The 15,432-nt window shown below is 48.1% G+C and overlaps 1 protein-coding gene across 1 annotated transcript; it reads left to right on the forward strand.

The window, feature by feature from the left end:
- Positions 1 to 533: 533 nt before the first annotated feature.
- On the forward strand, positions 534 to 15,266 carry ESCO2 (establishment of sister chromatid cohesion N-acetyltransferase 2). Its single transcript, XM_042887499.1, has 11 exons — positions 534 to 657; positions 964 to 1,026; positions 3,565 to 4,498; positions 6,008 to 6,095; positions 7,135 to 7,192; positions 9,555 to 9,675; positions 11,049 to 11,180; positions 11,640 to 11,729; positions 12,570 to 12,713; positions 13,140 to 13,321; positions 14,538 to 15,266. The coding sequence occupies exons 1-11, from the start codon at positions 569 to 571 to the stop codon at positions 14,674 to 14,676; spliced, it is 2,040 nt and encodes a 679-aa protein (XP_042743433.1). The 5' UTR covers positions 534 to 568; the 3' UTR covers positions 14,677 to 15,266.
- Positions 15,267 to 15,432: the final 166 nt, after the last annotated feature.

Genomic DNA, 15,432 nt, shown 5'->3' on the forward strand with positions numbered 1-15,432 from the left:
CTAAGACGTGATTGGGCAAGATAATTTGGGCCTACGCTCATCGCCGCAGCAGTGCTTGTACGTCGTTTCACGCATGCGCAGACCTTCCCCACCGCTCTGTACCGGGTGTTCGTTCGCGGTTGCGTTTTCTCCCGATCTGAGGGGAGGCGGACTCGGGGCTCGGACCGGAGCGTTTTGTTTTGCTTTATATTTCTTGAGTGTGTGCACCACTGCATCACTCTCCACAGTCCGGTCCTGTCAGCTCTCGCTACTTAAATCCTTGTAAATTCCTCTAGATTGAACGCCTAAGTCGAACTCCGAGATACGAGATCTGTGGCAGGGCGCGGCACTGCTTGGGCAAAGCGCTTCCCAAGCTTCCGAGTCTCAGCGTGCATTAAGAACTACATTTCCTAGCGTGCCTCGCGCACCGCCCCCCTCCCAGAGGCGGCTCTGTTCTCGCGAGGCAGGCTGGGAGTTGGAGTTTCCGCCGGGGGGGGGGACAACCATCTAATTGGCTGAAATGTGAGTGGCGGGCCGCAGTCAGACCAATGGCCCTGCGAGGTGTGCTGAGCGGCAAGGCTCTCGGCCAATGAGAAGCGGATGGGCGGCCTGGCGGGTGAACGCGCGCGGGTTGGAAGGCGCGGGACCGTTGGTGGCCGTGATGGAGGCGGCGCTGAGGTGAGGGGTAGTGCGGCCGGCGTGTGCGGGGCCTAAGGGGTCTGGAGTCGTCCTGAGAGGGGCTGAGGGTCTGTTCCCTTCTTTCTTATCGCCCTTCTTTGGGTATTGGAAGGGTCTGGTTAGGACTTGAAGCAGAAATCTTCTCTGTGCTGTTATTTACTCTCAGTTAAAACATTATTCCGATCCCTGCCCTGTCTGAAAACAGCTTTTATTAATCGTTATTGCCAGTTCCCAACTTCTCTTCCTTTGTTAACTGAAAGCTGTAACTAAAATCGATTTCACCTGATTCATAATGCCTTCCTGCAGGTGCTCGGCTGGTGACATGGCAGCTGCGAGCTCACAGAAGAGGAGCCAGAGCCCTGCTCAGACGTATGTTAACTACGTACAAACCTCTTTTTTTTAATGTTTCCTTGAATGTAAATTCGTAGAGTCATAGTGTGGTTGGGTTGGAAGGGATCTTACACACCCTGCTGCCATGGGCTGGGTGCCCTCCATCAGCTCAGGCTACCCAGGGCCCATCTGGGCCCATGCTGCCTCTGGGCAGCAATGCCAGGGTATCGCTGCCATCTGAATGAAGAATTTCCTCTTTATATCTAATCTGAATTAGTTTAAGGCCATTCCCCTTTGTCCTATTGATAGTGGACTGTGCAAAACATCAGTCCTCATCCTGCTTGTAGGCTCCCCTCAGCTACTGGAAGGCCTTAATGAGGTCTTCCCAGAGCCTTCTCTTGTCCAAGCTGAACAAGCCCAACTCCATCAATCTGTCCTTATAGGAGAGGTGCTCCAGCCCTTCGATCATCTTCATGGCCCACCTCTCAACCTGCTCCAACAGCTCTGCATCCTTCCAGTGCAGGCCTGGGCACAGTATTCCAGCTGCAGTCTCGCAAGGGTAGAATAGAGGCGGACAGTCACCTCCCTGTCTCTACTGGCACCCCTCTGTTGATGCAGCCCCGGCCTTCCAAGCTGCAGAAGCACACTGCTGGCTCATGTCCTGCTTTTCATCCATCAGAACCGCCAAGTCCTTCTCAGGACTGCTCTCAGTGAGTTCTCTGTAGATGAAAAAAACATGGAGGTACAGGTGGATGACAGCTGGCCATGAGGCAGCACTGTGCCCTTGCAGCTCAGAAAGCAAACTGTATCCTGGACTGCACCAAAAGCAGTGTGGCCAGTAGGGTCAGGGAGGGGATCCTGCCCCTCTGCTTTGTGCTGTGTGACCTCAGCTGCAGTGCTGGGAGTCCTCAGTACAGGAGAGACATGAAGTTGTTGGAGTGAATCCAGAGGAGGGCTACAAGAATGATCCCAGGGATGGAACAGCTCTCCTATGAGGAGAGGCTGAGAGAGCTGGGGCTGTGCAGCATGGAGAAGAGAAGGCTGGTGGGTAACCTGAGAGCAGCCTGTCAGTGTGTGAAGGGGAGCTACAGGAAAGAAGGGGACAGGCAGGGTCTGTTGTGATAGGACAAGGAGAAATAATTTCAAACTAAGAGAGAGGAGATATAGCCTGGATATAAGGAAGATTTTTTTTTTTTAATCTTTCAGTAAGGGTAGTGAAGCACTGAAATGGATTGCCCAGAGAGGTGGTGGCTGCCCTGTCCCTGCAGACAGCCAAGGTCAGGCTGGACAGGACTGTGAGCACCTGATGGATCTGTAGCTGTCCCTGTTCACTGCAGGAGACTTGGACCAGGTGGCCTTTAAAGGTTCCTTCCAACTCAAACGATCTGTGACATATCTGGGGTTGCCCCAATCCAAATCCAGCTTCTCATATTTCAAATTCTTGAAAATTTTATCATGAAGTGGAAATAAGGTAGTTTTGAAATGCTCTGGAATTAGTCGATATTTATGACTTAATAGCATTTTATATTGTTCTGAAAGCTTTCAACTGATATGTAGGGAAGCTGAAACTGATCTTCCATCTAAAGCACAATCAGTGCAGAACTAGAAACAAGAAAAAGGTGTCACAGTAAGCTGGTGCTTTGCAGAGCCACGTTGGTGGTTGCATTGCTGTGTGCCAGAGCTATTACTGCTTTTTAATAAGCGTATCTTATTTTGGCAGTCACCTTTGTCAAATGTGTGACATTCACACACAACCCTAATGAGGTCCCAAAACCACTGGAAACCTAAAAACAAAAATGATGGCTTAGGAACCTAAGAAATAACACTCTGATGTTTACATTTATTTGTGATAGAATTTCAGTCTTTTCCAGTTTATAAAAGTGTGCAAATGATCATAGAAGCATGGGCTGTCTGGAGTTGGCTGGCAGTGCTGGACCTGCTGCACCCCAGGGGCACTTTTAGTCCCCAGGAGTTCCTTTCTTACATATATCTTACAAGTATATCTGTTCCCACTAATGTAGCCACTGGCTGTGGACACAAAGCTGAGCTTACATCCCACAGAACAGGCTGGTCCTCTCCCTTTGTTACTTTGTCACAGCAGAACAGGTTTCTCTCATGCTCCTGTTGTCCTTCACCCACAAAAATATTTCGGGGAGGAGACCAGGGTGAAGTTTTTTGTCTGAATTGGACGGACAAATTCCTGAGATAGTGAGATTTTTTCCTCACTAAATATTTACAGCAAGCAAATATGTTACAGCTGAATGTGTCCTTTGTGTAAAGTGGATCCCCTTTGGGCCCTTGGTGCAGCGCCGACAGAGTTTTAGCCTCTGAAATACATCGGTGTGAGAATTCAGTGCATGCCTTTCAGAACCTGCTGTGAAATACTGTGGGGTTTTTGCTTCCCCCCCTCTGAAAGCAGAAAACAAAATGGCTGTTGACAGCCTTGGGTCTGTGTTTGTTAAAGGGCATCTGGTGGTGCAGGCAGCTAGACTGAGTGGACTTGGAGCGTTACTTAAGCACAAGAATACCTGAAAAGCTGTCAATATGTGACATTTTGCTTTGTTGTTGTTTTCATAGTGCCTTTGAGACTCCTGTGAAAAGAAGGGTGCTGGATTTTGCTGAAAGCCTCAAGAAATCAAGAGCTCGCTGGTTTTCTTCTCAGATCAAATGGTCACCTGGCTCCAGCGATGAGGAAAGTGGAGCTGTTTCTGTGAAGCCAGCACCACTGAGGAGGTTGGATGTGTCCCCACTGCAGGCTGCCAGCATCCCCACTGCTGCACGCACGGAGTTTTCTTCCCAGTTATCCCCTAAGCCTGCTGCCTCATACCAGCCCATCGTGCCTGTGATGTCTTTTTATAGCAAGGAAAAGCAATACCTTACTATTCTAGAGAGGAAACAGCTGAGTGAGAATGGAGCTTTTGGGGACAGGGGCAGTTGTAAGAGTCCCCTGGCTGCCAGCAGGACTGAGAAAGTTAATGTGAATGTCAGCAGGAACACGAATTCGAAGCCAGCCAGGCCTGCAGCTGGTTCCAAGCATGGCAAAACTGCCCCCAAAGCCCTTAAGAAGCTGAAAGCAGATGCACCCCCCAAAAAAACTAGTGTGGGGAAAGAGAATACTCCTTGTCTAATTAAGAAGAAGATGGATTCACCCTTCAGAGTCCTCAGCATGACAGTGAAACCGGCTCTGAGGCTTCAGTCGGGAGCAGCATTCTTTTCTGCCAGCAAGAAGTCGCACTCTAAGAAACCACCCTTAGACCTTAAGCCTCTCCAGACTCCCCCCAGGTCTCATTCAGCTGATGCCAACAAAAGCCTCAAGGCAGACAGTGCACAGAGAAGTACTTCTGTGCCTCAGAAGAGAGAAAACAACAACAGAGAGAACTTTCCGAGTTGTGTAAATCAAGAGAGAAATACTGCACACGAAGGAAAGGCGTCCCTGCAGCAAAGTGCAGGCAGCACTGTTGTTGCTTCTCATCCTTCTGAGACTGCAGAGTGCAGCCATGCAGGGAGCACGGTGAGTAGAGGTGCCAGCAGGGTTCAGGTGACATGAACTGAGTTTGCTAGGTCTCACGCATGCTCCGGTTACTCAGCCCAGGTGTTTATTTGGATTTGACTTAAAAAGAACCTGTGCAGGTTTGTTTGTATGTTACGAAGGCATAAAGCAGTGGTAAAACTCCAGTTTCTTGTCATCCCTGTGTGCTGCAGTGAAATACTCTATTTAGGGTGGCTGAGAGGAAAGCTGCCTGTGCAGTGTTTGTGCTGACAGCAATCTGAGTCATCGTGATAGAATCATAGGAAGGCCTGGGTTGAGAAGGCCCACAATGCTCACCCAGTTCCAACCCCCTGCTGTGTGCAGGTCACCAACCAGCAGCCCAGGCTGCCCAGAGCCACATCCAGCCTGGCCTTGAATGCCTGCAGGGATGGGGCATCCACAGCCTCCTTGGGCAACCTGTGCCAGTGCCTCACCACCCTCTGGGGGAAAAACTTCCTCCTAAGATCCAACCTAAACCTCCCCTGTCTCAGTTTAAAACCATTCCCCCTTGTTATTTCTGCGTGTGTGTGGTGAGGAGCAAAGCTGACAAAGAACTACACAGGTGATAGGTGGGAAGGGTAAGGGTAGCAGTGGAATGCAGTAAATATGAAATCAGAACAGGGAGTCACAGACCTCCATTACACTTAGTGTCACATCTGTGTTGCTGCATTCTGGCATCTAAAATGCGTGGAGGTGGGAAAGGCTGCTGGGGTTCTACTGCAGTGTTTAATAGCAGGCACCAGAAGGAAGCAGAGAACAAGATGGGAAGCTGGTTTTATAGGGCTAATGTGCTTTATTGAACCAATGCATGATTATAAAGAACAGTTTATTGCCTGTTTTGTTCACCTGCACTGTATTAGTGTGTCTCTCACACGCCAATCTTAATTGTCAATATGTCTTTACTAGCTAGCACTACTAAAACACAAGTGTTAGCTTGCACAATCCAATCTTGCACATGCAGTTAATATATAACTTTCTGAAGCATTTCACACTGCTGTAATTGCATTTTTTAATGGCTGAGCTGTTTCTCAGAGGTTGATCAGAAGTACGTAGCATTGGAAAAAGAAACTTGGTGACTTTGTTATTGCAAAATGAGCACAGGGAGAGTTTGGCCTTGATCTGGTTTCACATTGTACAGTCTGGTGACCCTGAGGAGGTGGGGAATAACATAGTCATGTTATGACAAGGGCAGAGCTGGAGGCAGCAGTTGGTTTGGCAGACTTTGATTTTAATAGGATGCTTGCAGGAGGCTTCCAAAAACTGTTAAGACACATAGATATAAGCAGAAAGTGAAGCTGAGTCCCAGGCATGCTAAGCTGATGGTACAAAGAAGAAAACAAAGCACAAAACAAATGCAGTGATGAGTGAATCAAACTGTATACAGCATCAATTAATGCTTCTTCAGGAAGGGAGCCTGCACTGTGTGTGGTTCTGTAACTGCTATCTGAGAGCTGGGGAGTTTTTGCCCTAAAAGATTGTCTTAATTTACAGGATGGTGGTGAGATTAATTCTTCCACAACATGCCAGTCAGATGATTGCATTCCTTCCAGCCAATCTCCACACGAAGGGAGTAAGAAGGGTAAGTTGAATTCTGTGTATCTCGGTCTTCTCGTGCACTCAGTGTGCACAGTACACAGGCACTGCATCTGGGAGATGCTTCTGCTTTCAATGAGGTGGTAACTCAAGGGTTTGACAGCAGCTGCTGCCCAGAGAGTCGACACCTCTCACTACTTTTGCCCCTGCTTATTGTTAAGTGGAGCAGTTTCCCTTCTATCCTTACTTTGGAGTATTTTTTTCCAATCCTTTTCAGTGCAAGAATGCTTTTTAATTTCAATTCTTACATGTGCCTGTCTGCTAGCTGAATATCCACAAGGCTGTATGCATGAAGTTTGTGCCCGATGGTGACCTGGAAAACTCCTCTCTGCACTTCTTTAGGCAGTGAATTACTGCCAATAGTGGTTTGAATGTGATTTAACTGAGTGTTCTTTTTCTGAAGTGTGCAAGTTGGAGTGTCCTTTGTATCTTAATGATGTGAATGATCTGCTCACAAGTTCTTCTTTCCTAGTTTGTCACCTGGATTTCACATTTCCTCACCAAGCAGCAGGCACTGCCAAGTCTTCCTCTTGCTCTTACTGAATGCTTTCTTGGCCCTCTAAGATCTCACATTTCTAACAAGTCTGGGGCTTTGTATCATTTACTGGAGCCTTCCTTACCTCTTCTGATAATAACAAGAGCCATTTTATTGTGTCCTGGTCCTAGAAACAGCATGTTTGTCTTCTCATTGTGTTCTTTGGAGGCTGTCAGTGCTGCTTTTCTGCCTGTGCACTTCCTCGTGTTTCTGTAATTGCTGAGGAGTCTCCATCCTTCAGCAAATGCAGTCAAAAATCATGAAAGCAGCAAACAGTTGAGCACTTGAATTATTTATGCTTGATGGAAAACACTCCTAAGCAATAATTCACTTAGACTTACTGTGATCTATGCTGCATTATCCTAAAACTTGCAGATTGTGTGCTGTAACTTATGGTAAGACTTCCCAACTTCTTCTGTTTCCATGTATCAACGTGTTCTGTGACTAAAAAATGGCTGTAAGCCACTATAATGTCACTTATCTTTTCCAGCATCTTCGAATGCCCTTGTCTACCCCATATTCAGTGGGCCCCCTACCAGCAAGAAGAGGTATGTTCATCTTTGCAGTCTATCAGGAGTGTCATATTGACAGAATAATTGTTAAAATATGCATGTAATCATTCTAAAAGCCCAAGTTCAGCCTTCTGTCTTGGTGCAGGGCAACAAGAGAGGTAATCCTTTGTTGGCTCTGGGAAGCAGCTGCTTCAGAGGTGAACTTGTCGTTAGCTGCTTCTCTCAGGTGCTTGTGGCTGATAAGCTGTCATGCAGCAGCACTCAAACTTCTGCCCTTTTGATCCAGGTGCAAAAGACAAGACAGAAGTTGTAACAGAGATGGGTGAGGATTAATTAACAGAAGCCTCTGCTTCTCTTCTCCTTTCCCACCTGAGTGGATCTTTCAGAATTGTATTTGGCTGTGTTTCATGTTTAGTGGGATGTAGATAGAGCACGAGCATGTTGAGGTTTGCTTTTGGATTCTGTAAGATGCATGATCTCCTTGCTAAATGACTTCCAGCCTCCATGCTTCTCTCTGTACTGCTAAGGTGCTGATGTTTGTGCTTCTGATTAGTTTATTTCCTTAATTAATTTCTGCCCTACTCCAAGACTTCCAATGGAAAAAGATTTCCCATGCAAGAAAAGCTGCTGGTCCCCCTCCCACACTGAATCAACTCCTCGATATGTTTTGTTAACAGTCAAAACATTCTGAGCCTCGTTTATTGTGGACATTAACACACACACAGCCCCCAGTGCTTGAAGTGATTTCAGATTGAGCCAAAACAAACCTTCCAAAACTTGTTGAGCTATGGTAGTCCTTTGCCACAGAGGAGTGTTGAAAGCAAGATCTGATTGCAATATTTGCTTTGCTTCCTCATGTGGCTTTTCACATACCTTCCGTGGTGCAAGTGGAACCCTGGAATATGTGCAAAGCCTGGTGTTTGTGATTAACTGCGCATCAGCCTTGGATCTGCTGTTGTCTCTTGGGAAGCTGATGAACACAAGCTTTTCCTATGTGAAGTTTCTGCTTTGGAAGTTCTCCTTAGCAGCCGAATCTATAAAATGGTTGGGTGTATCTCTGAGTTCCGTGTTCACTGCATGACACTAAGAGTTTCCCACTTGGAGATTGCTTAAGAAACTCCATGCTGTGGAAGTCTGAAGGAAAACTGTGCAGTTAATAACAAGTTGCAGTGGGTCTCAGCTGAAGTTTCTCCATCTAGATCAAAACCCATAGGTAATTGGAGATCAATCTTTTTTTCTCCTTGAGAGGGAAGCGTTGCTGATGCTGTGTGTGATTCGTAGTCAGCTTTCTTCAGCACAGGATACCTGAAGCTGTGTAAGATAATCTCAGATGACGATGCCACTCCTGCTGAGATGGCAGAAGAGGACCCTCCTCCTTGCTTTGTGTCACAGTGTGCCCAAATCCAGCTTGGATCAGGTGTCCTGAGCTGCACACACTGAGTCCTCACACCCGGGCTCACCGAGTTGTGCATTGAGACATGAGTTCCCTCTGCCAGCTGCACTTATAATCACAGGCATTTGAGGCTGCATCCCTTTCTGCTCATCACCCTGAGCCCTGCTGGGGATGTTACAAACCCACCAAGCTCCACAGGGCAGCCTGGTGCTCTCCACTCACATCTTTGGCATGGAGTTTCTGATTCAGCATTGTTCTGCTGCTGGAGTGCTGAGTTCACCATCCAAGGGCTTTGTGACAGTGCTCAGCTGCTGCAGCCCTCTGCCAGGACTGTGGGTTTGGTGTGCTTTGCCCCAGAGAAGGAGGTGCAGTTTTGGAGACTTGGAGTGTGGCAGTGAACTCTTCCTTCACGGCTGCATTAAGGAGGGCTTCTCTTCAAGCATGTTTTTAAAAGCATGATTACAGCCATAAGTTTATGTATCAACTTAATAGGAATATATCAAAGGGACTCTTTAGGGGATGTTTTGATTCTTTGGATCCTGGACTTGGTGATGTTTCCAGCACTGAGCAGCTTGCTGAGTCTGTGTGTGACTGCCTAGCTCCAAGTAAGCCATGGTTTGAGGCTGGAGCACTGGGCTTGGGCATGTATTTCTTCACCTCCAGTTCTCATGCTTCATGGACCTGGCCCTGTCTCCTCTGTCATATCCCTTTGGCTGGGACTGCTGAGTTCCAGCTAGTGGCAGTGTCCCAGTCTCCTGGAGATAGGATGGCTGTGCAAGTGAGAGAGTGCTCAATCATGGGCTTGGTAGCTGTGAGTTCCTGTTCTGCCTTGAGCCTTCCTCACTCTCCAAAGAGCAGCTGGCAACACAGCTGTCAGCAACCTTTGCTGTATCTCAGTTTTGGGGTGTTCTCTTATAAAAGTCACAACCTTGCCCTGGGTGTCTGATGTGTGAAGCTAACCTTTGTGTGAATGACCAACTGACATCTTTCTGAAATGATTTTCAGGGCGCTGGATGAACTGAGTTCTCCATTTGGATCCAGTCCACCTGCAAAAATGCCTCACGGTGTGCAGAAAAGCAAGAAAGCAAGAGAACTCTGCAAGCAGTCCAACGATCAGATGATCATTGTAAGGATGCTGGGTCCTTGGGGTGGCTCGTGGCACAGTGACAAGGAAATAAGACATGTCTTGAGGCTAAGCAATAAGCAGATTTCCTTACATGTAAGCCTCAAACAAACCACACTGTGACAACTGTAACAGCAAATGGCAGTCAAGGCAGCATGGAAATGTATAAGCAGGGGCTGTGAACACAGAGCTGTGAAGCACATCTGCCTTCCTGCTGCTGCTGCCCTTCAGGGTGAAGCACTGATCTGATTGCTGGGTGGTTACACGGAAGAGAGAAACCCAGATGAGAGCAGCAGTATGAAGACAGCTGCAGCATTTACCCTGCACTGGTTGTTCTGAGTGTGGCTGACTTGCGGGCCACAAGCTCCAGCCCAGCCAGTGTACAGCTCTGCTTGGGACCATGATGGAGAGGGGGTGGATAGCAGGTGCTGAGGGACAAGAGCAGCCCACACTGATAGGGCACAGGGAAGGGCAAACAGCCTGTGCAGGAAAATAGAACAAGTTCTAAACAAATGGGCCTTCAGTTCTTGTCACCACTTAGACATCAACTTGCTGTTTATAGAATCATAGAATGGGTCGAAAAGGACCTCAAAGATTGATACTAGTTGATTGATCATCTAATTGAAACTAGGTGATCATTATAGTCCTTTTCAACCTTGGCCATTCTATGATCTAGTTCCAACCCCCTGCTGTGTGCAGGTCGCCAACCAGCAGCCCAGGCTGCCCAGAGCCACATCCAGCCTGGCCTTGAATGCCTGCAGGGATGGGGCATCCACAGCCTCCTTGGGCAACCTGTGCCAGTGCCTCACCACCCTCTGGGGGAAAAACTTCCTCCTAAGATCCAACCTAAACCTCCTGTCTTAGTTTAAAACCATTCCCCTTTGTCCTTTCAGTATGTACCCTCGTAAACTGCCATTCCCCTCCTGTTTATATGGTCCCTTCAGGTATTGAAAGTTCTTGCACAGCTGACATGCAGTTCCTTCTGCCTGTGTCCTGACAGAGCTATGAAAAAAGTTTTTTTATTTTTTATTTTTTTTTTGTTTTAGGTGACTGGCAAAAAAGGGCTGTATGGTTTTCCTTTGGTTTTGTGGTGTTCTTGTACATTGTTTGCTCAGCATGTTACTGACCCATCTGTTTCAAGGCTTGTTCCAAATAATGCATTCTTTGTATAACAACTTTATGCTAGGTAGTCTTGAATATTCTACAAATAAGCAAAAGCTCATGCTCCTCCTCAAAAATCCAAATGTAATCAAAATATTTTAATCTTTGATTATTGTTGCTATAACAAATTCTTAACCTCATTCCTTTAAACTAAATGTGGTTTCGACCTTCAGAGCACGTGTCATTCATGCTTAACCAGCTCTGTTTCTCACTAGGATGCAGGACAGAAGCATTTTGGTACCGTTGCCTGCAAGTCATGTGGCATGATCTACACAGCTGCCAGCCCTGAGGACGAAGCCCAACACATCCAGTACCACGAGAGATTCCTCGAGTGCCTCAGATATGTGGTAAGGCTTCAGCTGCATTCACATCTCTGAAGGACACAGGAGAATCCTAGAATGTTGGAAGGGAGCCTAAAGATCGTTTAGTTCCAACCCCTGGTTGCCCCCCACCAGCCCAGGGCCCACCCATGGCCTTGTGCATCTCCAGGGATGGGGCACCCACAGCTCTTTGGGCTGCTGTGCCCGGGCCTCACTGCCCTCTGAGTAAAGAGGAAGCAGCACATATCATCCAGGTATTAAGTTGAGACAGCTGCAGGCTGTTTTGTCAGCCAGATGGGAGGTTAAAGTGTAAGTAGCGTGCAGTGCCAGCAACTGTGTTCATCAGTTTGATGAATGTGATTTGACTTTATTCCTGAAAGCTGAGGTGGTTCAAATTACAGCTACATCTGCCAGAGTCTTCACTGAATCACTTCCTCTCTTGCTAAACCACTGACTTGTTTTTTTTTCTCCCCCTCTCTGTGGCAGTGTTGGAAGAAAGAACGGGTTGTGGCAGAGTTCTGGGATGGGAAAATCGTATTGATTCTTCCAGATGACCCAAAATACGCAGTCAAGAAGGTACATGTTTGTTTATTTTGGGGTTTGTATTGTAGATTAGTTTTTTCATGGCTCAGATCCCTGAATGCCTCAGTTCACACAGTCATACATCGCTTGGAATGCAGAAGGCCTACAGGAGGGCAGAGCAGGGTCGCTGTATCACATAATGGCTGCTTTGGAAGGGACCTTACAGACCCACGCCCTGCCGTTGGCTGGGTGCCCCCAGCAGCTCAGGCTGTGCAGAGCCCATCTGTGGCCTTGGGCACCTCTAAGGATGGGGCACACAGCTTCCATGGGTCGTGGCAGCTTGCATTTCTACAGTGCAGGCTGCTGTGGTCGCTCATCCTGACTCTGCTCTCCATGCTGAAGGTCTTGTTCTTAAACATTCAATACAACGTGTTGAAGGATTCAGGTGAGAGGTGAGTGTGCTCTGAGGGAGATACAGAGATGAGAATGCTAGTGAGAGCCTGTTCTTTTTTTTTTTGTCTTTTTAATATAACAAAAAAATCCTGCCAGATTAGCTGTGTGTACAGTGAGAGCCACTGGTGTCAGGTAAAGCTGCAGAGTGCTTCAGGGCTGCTTCATGAAGCCTGGCCTTGTGTAAGCATGGGATTATTTGGGGGAAATGAGTTTCATAGAATCGTAGAATGGCCTGGATTGAAAAGGCCCACAATGCTCATCCAGTTCCAACCCCCTGCTGTGTGCAGGTCACCAACCAGCAGCCCAGGCTGCCCAGAGCCACATCCAGCCTGGCCTTGAATGCCTGCAGGGATGGGGCATCCACAGCCTCCTTTCATTCCTGACAGGTTCATGCTGAGCTGAAGAATGCTGGTACCTAATGCACCCCTCCTTTTGTTTCAGGCAGAAGACGTGCGAGAGATTGTAGATAATGAGCTGGGCTTCAAGCAAGTTGCCTTGAGTTGCCCAGCCAAGACTAAAACCTACTTGTTTGTGTCCAACGAGAAGATGATTGTTGGGTGCCTGGTGGCTGAATCAATTAAACAGGTGTGTGTTAATTGTGTGAGGAGAGGGGGAAACTGCAGGCTGGTAACTGGGGCTCTTGGTGTGTTTTGGAAATGTTAACTTTCAAAGGAGGAGGAAGGGTAAAATTAAGAAGAGGAAGGGTAAAATTAAAGAAAAGCTTGTGCTTTTGTCAGCTGGTGATGTTGCTAGCAGGAGTTGGGTTTCCACAGCTGGTGCTTGAGCAAGCTTGCACATGGTTTAGGAGCTGGTCTGCCCTGTAACATCATAGAATGGCTGGGGTTGAAAAGGACCACAGTGATCATCTGATCTCAACACCCCTGCTGTGTGCAGAGTCGCCAACCAGCAGACCGGGCTGCCAGTAAAAGGCAGCAGGAAGTTCAGCTGGCATTACTTGGTGGCTCTGTGTCCCTGGGAGGAACAGCTCAACGCTTCCACTCATCTCTGCAGGCTTTCCGGGTGCTGTGTGAGCCCAGCACGACTCAGAGCCCTGGGCAGGATGCCCTGCAGCAGCAGCGGGCATGGCGCTGCTCCACGGAGCCGGAGCCTGCAGTGTGTGGGGTCAGCAGGATCTGGGTGTTCGGCCTCGCACGCAGGAGGGGCATCGCGCGGCGCCTGGTGGACGTGGTCAGGTATGGAGCTGAGGCGGGGTGGGAACTGGGAGAGGGAGGAAGGGATTGCAGAGAATCACGAGAGGCTTTGTCCTGTGCTTAGTTTGGCCCTGAGGAGGCTGAGAAGAGGCCTCGTGGCGGCCTGCAGCTTCCTTTAATGATAGGATCCAAAGGAACGGCGTAGAGCTGCATCAGGGGAGGCTGAGGTGGGGGCTAGGGAAAGGTTCTGCCCCAGAGAGCAGTGGGCATGGAGCAGCTCCCCAGGGCAGTGGGCACAGCCCCAGTTTTGGAGCTCAGGGTGTGTTGGGACACCACTCTCAGCCATAGGGTTTGGGTGTGGAGCCAGGGGTTGGACCCGGTGGTCCTTGGGAGTCCCTTCCAACTCAAGGTATTCTGTGGTTCGTTCATGTGTGCGGACACATCTGCAATCCCATCTTCATGGTGGAGGGCTACTAAGTGGACAGGTACTCTGTTTATGTAGTACTTAAATGATGTGTATCTGAAATCTCAAAGGTGAGCCGAGCTGTTATGGCTGAGTATAACTGGAACACACAGCTACGAGGACTGGAATTTCCAAGGGAAACTCTGCTTGTTAGGAAAGAGTATTTTTAATGTTATTTTACTGGACAAATTGGGCCCAAACACCAAGTCTTTTCCAGGCAGGAAATTCTGAACTTTTCAAGTGTGTTTGGCTCAAGAGAAACATGAAGGAGGACTTGAAGGAAAAAAAAAAAGTAAAACAACAAGGAAGCATCCCCTCAATCTGTTCCTAGGGTCTGCCTCCAGGCTCAGCTTGGCCCATGAGCCTGTAGTAATATGTAAGCATTAATACATAATGTATACCCACTGTATGCATAATATAAATGTGCACAGGATGGATATGCATACATCTGTATTTATACATATATATCAACCTACTCCACTATAGTTTGAGTTCAGCATTCTGAAAGTCCATCACTCCGGTGCTCATTTCCCACTCCCTCTGTGGGCAGTGCTGCCCTGAGCCATGGGGACCTCAGTGGGCTGGATTCAGTATAATGGTCTCCTGGTTCCTAATTAAACCACGCTCCAGGAGGGCAAAGTGGCATCAGCACTGTCCTCTGCTGTTTGAAAGCAGAGCTTCATAAGCAGGGGTCTCCCACTCTATTTTGGTTCTGTGTCAGCTCCCTGCAGAGGGGGGCTGGGGTGATGCTCCCCTGGCTCACAGCGTGGCTCTGACAGCTCTCTTCTCCCCCAGGAGCACATTCATGTATGGCAGCTACCTGAGCACTGAGGAAATTGCCTTCTCTGACCCCACACCAGATGGCAAACAGTTTGCAACCAAATACTGCCAAACACCCACCTTCCTCGTCTACAACTTTGTTTATGGCAACTGACTGGACTTGATTACCACTAGCTGTGAGTAGCTCCAATCATTTACCACGACTGTGTTGCTTTTAAAGTAACGCTTCAATGTTAGGGCCTGGTGAACTCTGGCTTCCTGCTGAGCACTCGTTTTTCCTGCACTTGTGGGAAGCCAACACCTTCTGTACACTGGTGGTGGATGCTGTGAACGCAAGGAAGCTTGCTTGGATTGCAGATAATTTTCTTTCTAAATCAAAGTTTTATTACAAATAACTTTATTTCTTTAAGAGTTTGAATTAATATAAAGCTGATTGTTTCTCCCCCTGGATGTGTGGGTGTTTGAACTCTCCATGCATGTGCTGGGGAGCATCCTGGGGGTTGTGAGGGTTTGATGTGCACTGTTGTGAGAAAGCTGCTTGAAACTATCTGCTGAACGTGCAGGAGCTGAATGTAAAGGGCTGGGGCAGAGGCAGTGGTGGGAAAGCTGTCCCTAAATTTGTGCATACAGAAGCGTGATGAGAACACAGGGCAGGGTTTCCCTCAGCCTCCAGTGCACAAAGTCTGGGAACCTTTGAAGTGTTGTGCTGCAGCGATTGCTTGTTCAATAAACTGTTCAAAATGCTGCTGCTTGAGCTCATTTCGGTGCACCGAGGGGTATGGAAACAAAACTCTCCTAGTTTACAGTTTGGAGGAGGAGGAAGCAGTAGCTTCCAAGTGCCAAGAGCTGCACGTGGGAGCAGGACCAGCTGTGGTACAGCTGCCACCTCCAGCTAGGTGCAGGTATTTCC

The sequence above is a fragment of the Lagopus leucura genome, unplaced genomic scaffold (genome assembly GCF_019238085.1).
Source record: "Lagopus leucura isolate 7727_CA_CO unplaced genomic scaffold, USGS_WTPT01 Super-Scaffold_100088, whole genome shotgun sequence".
NCBI lineage: Eukaryota > Metazoa > Chordata > Aves > Galliformes > Phasianidae > Lagopus > Lagopus leucura.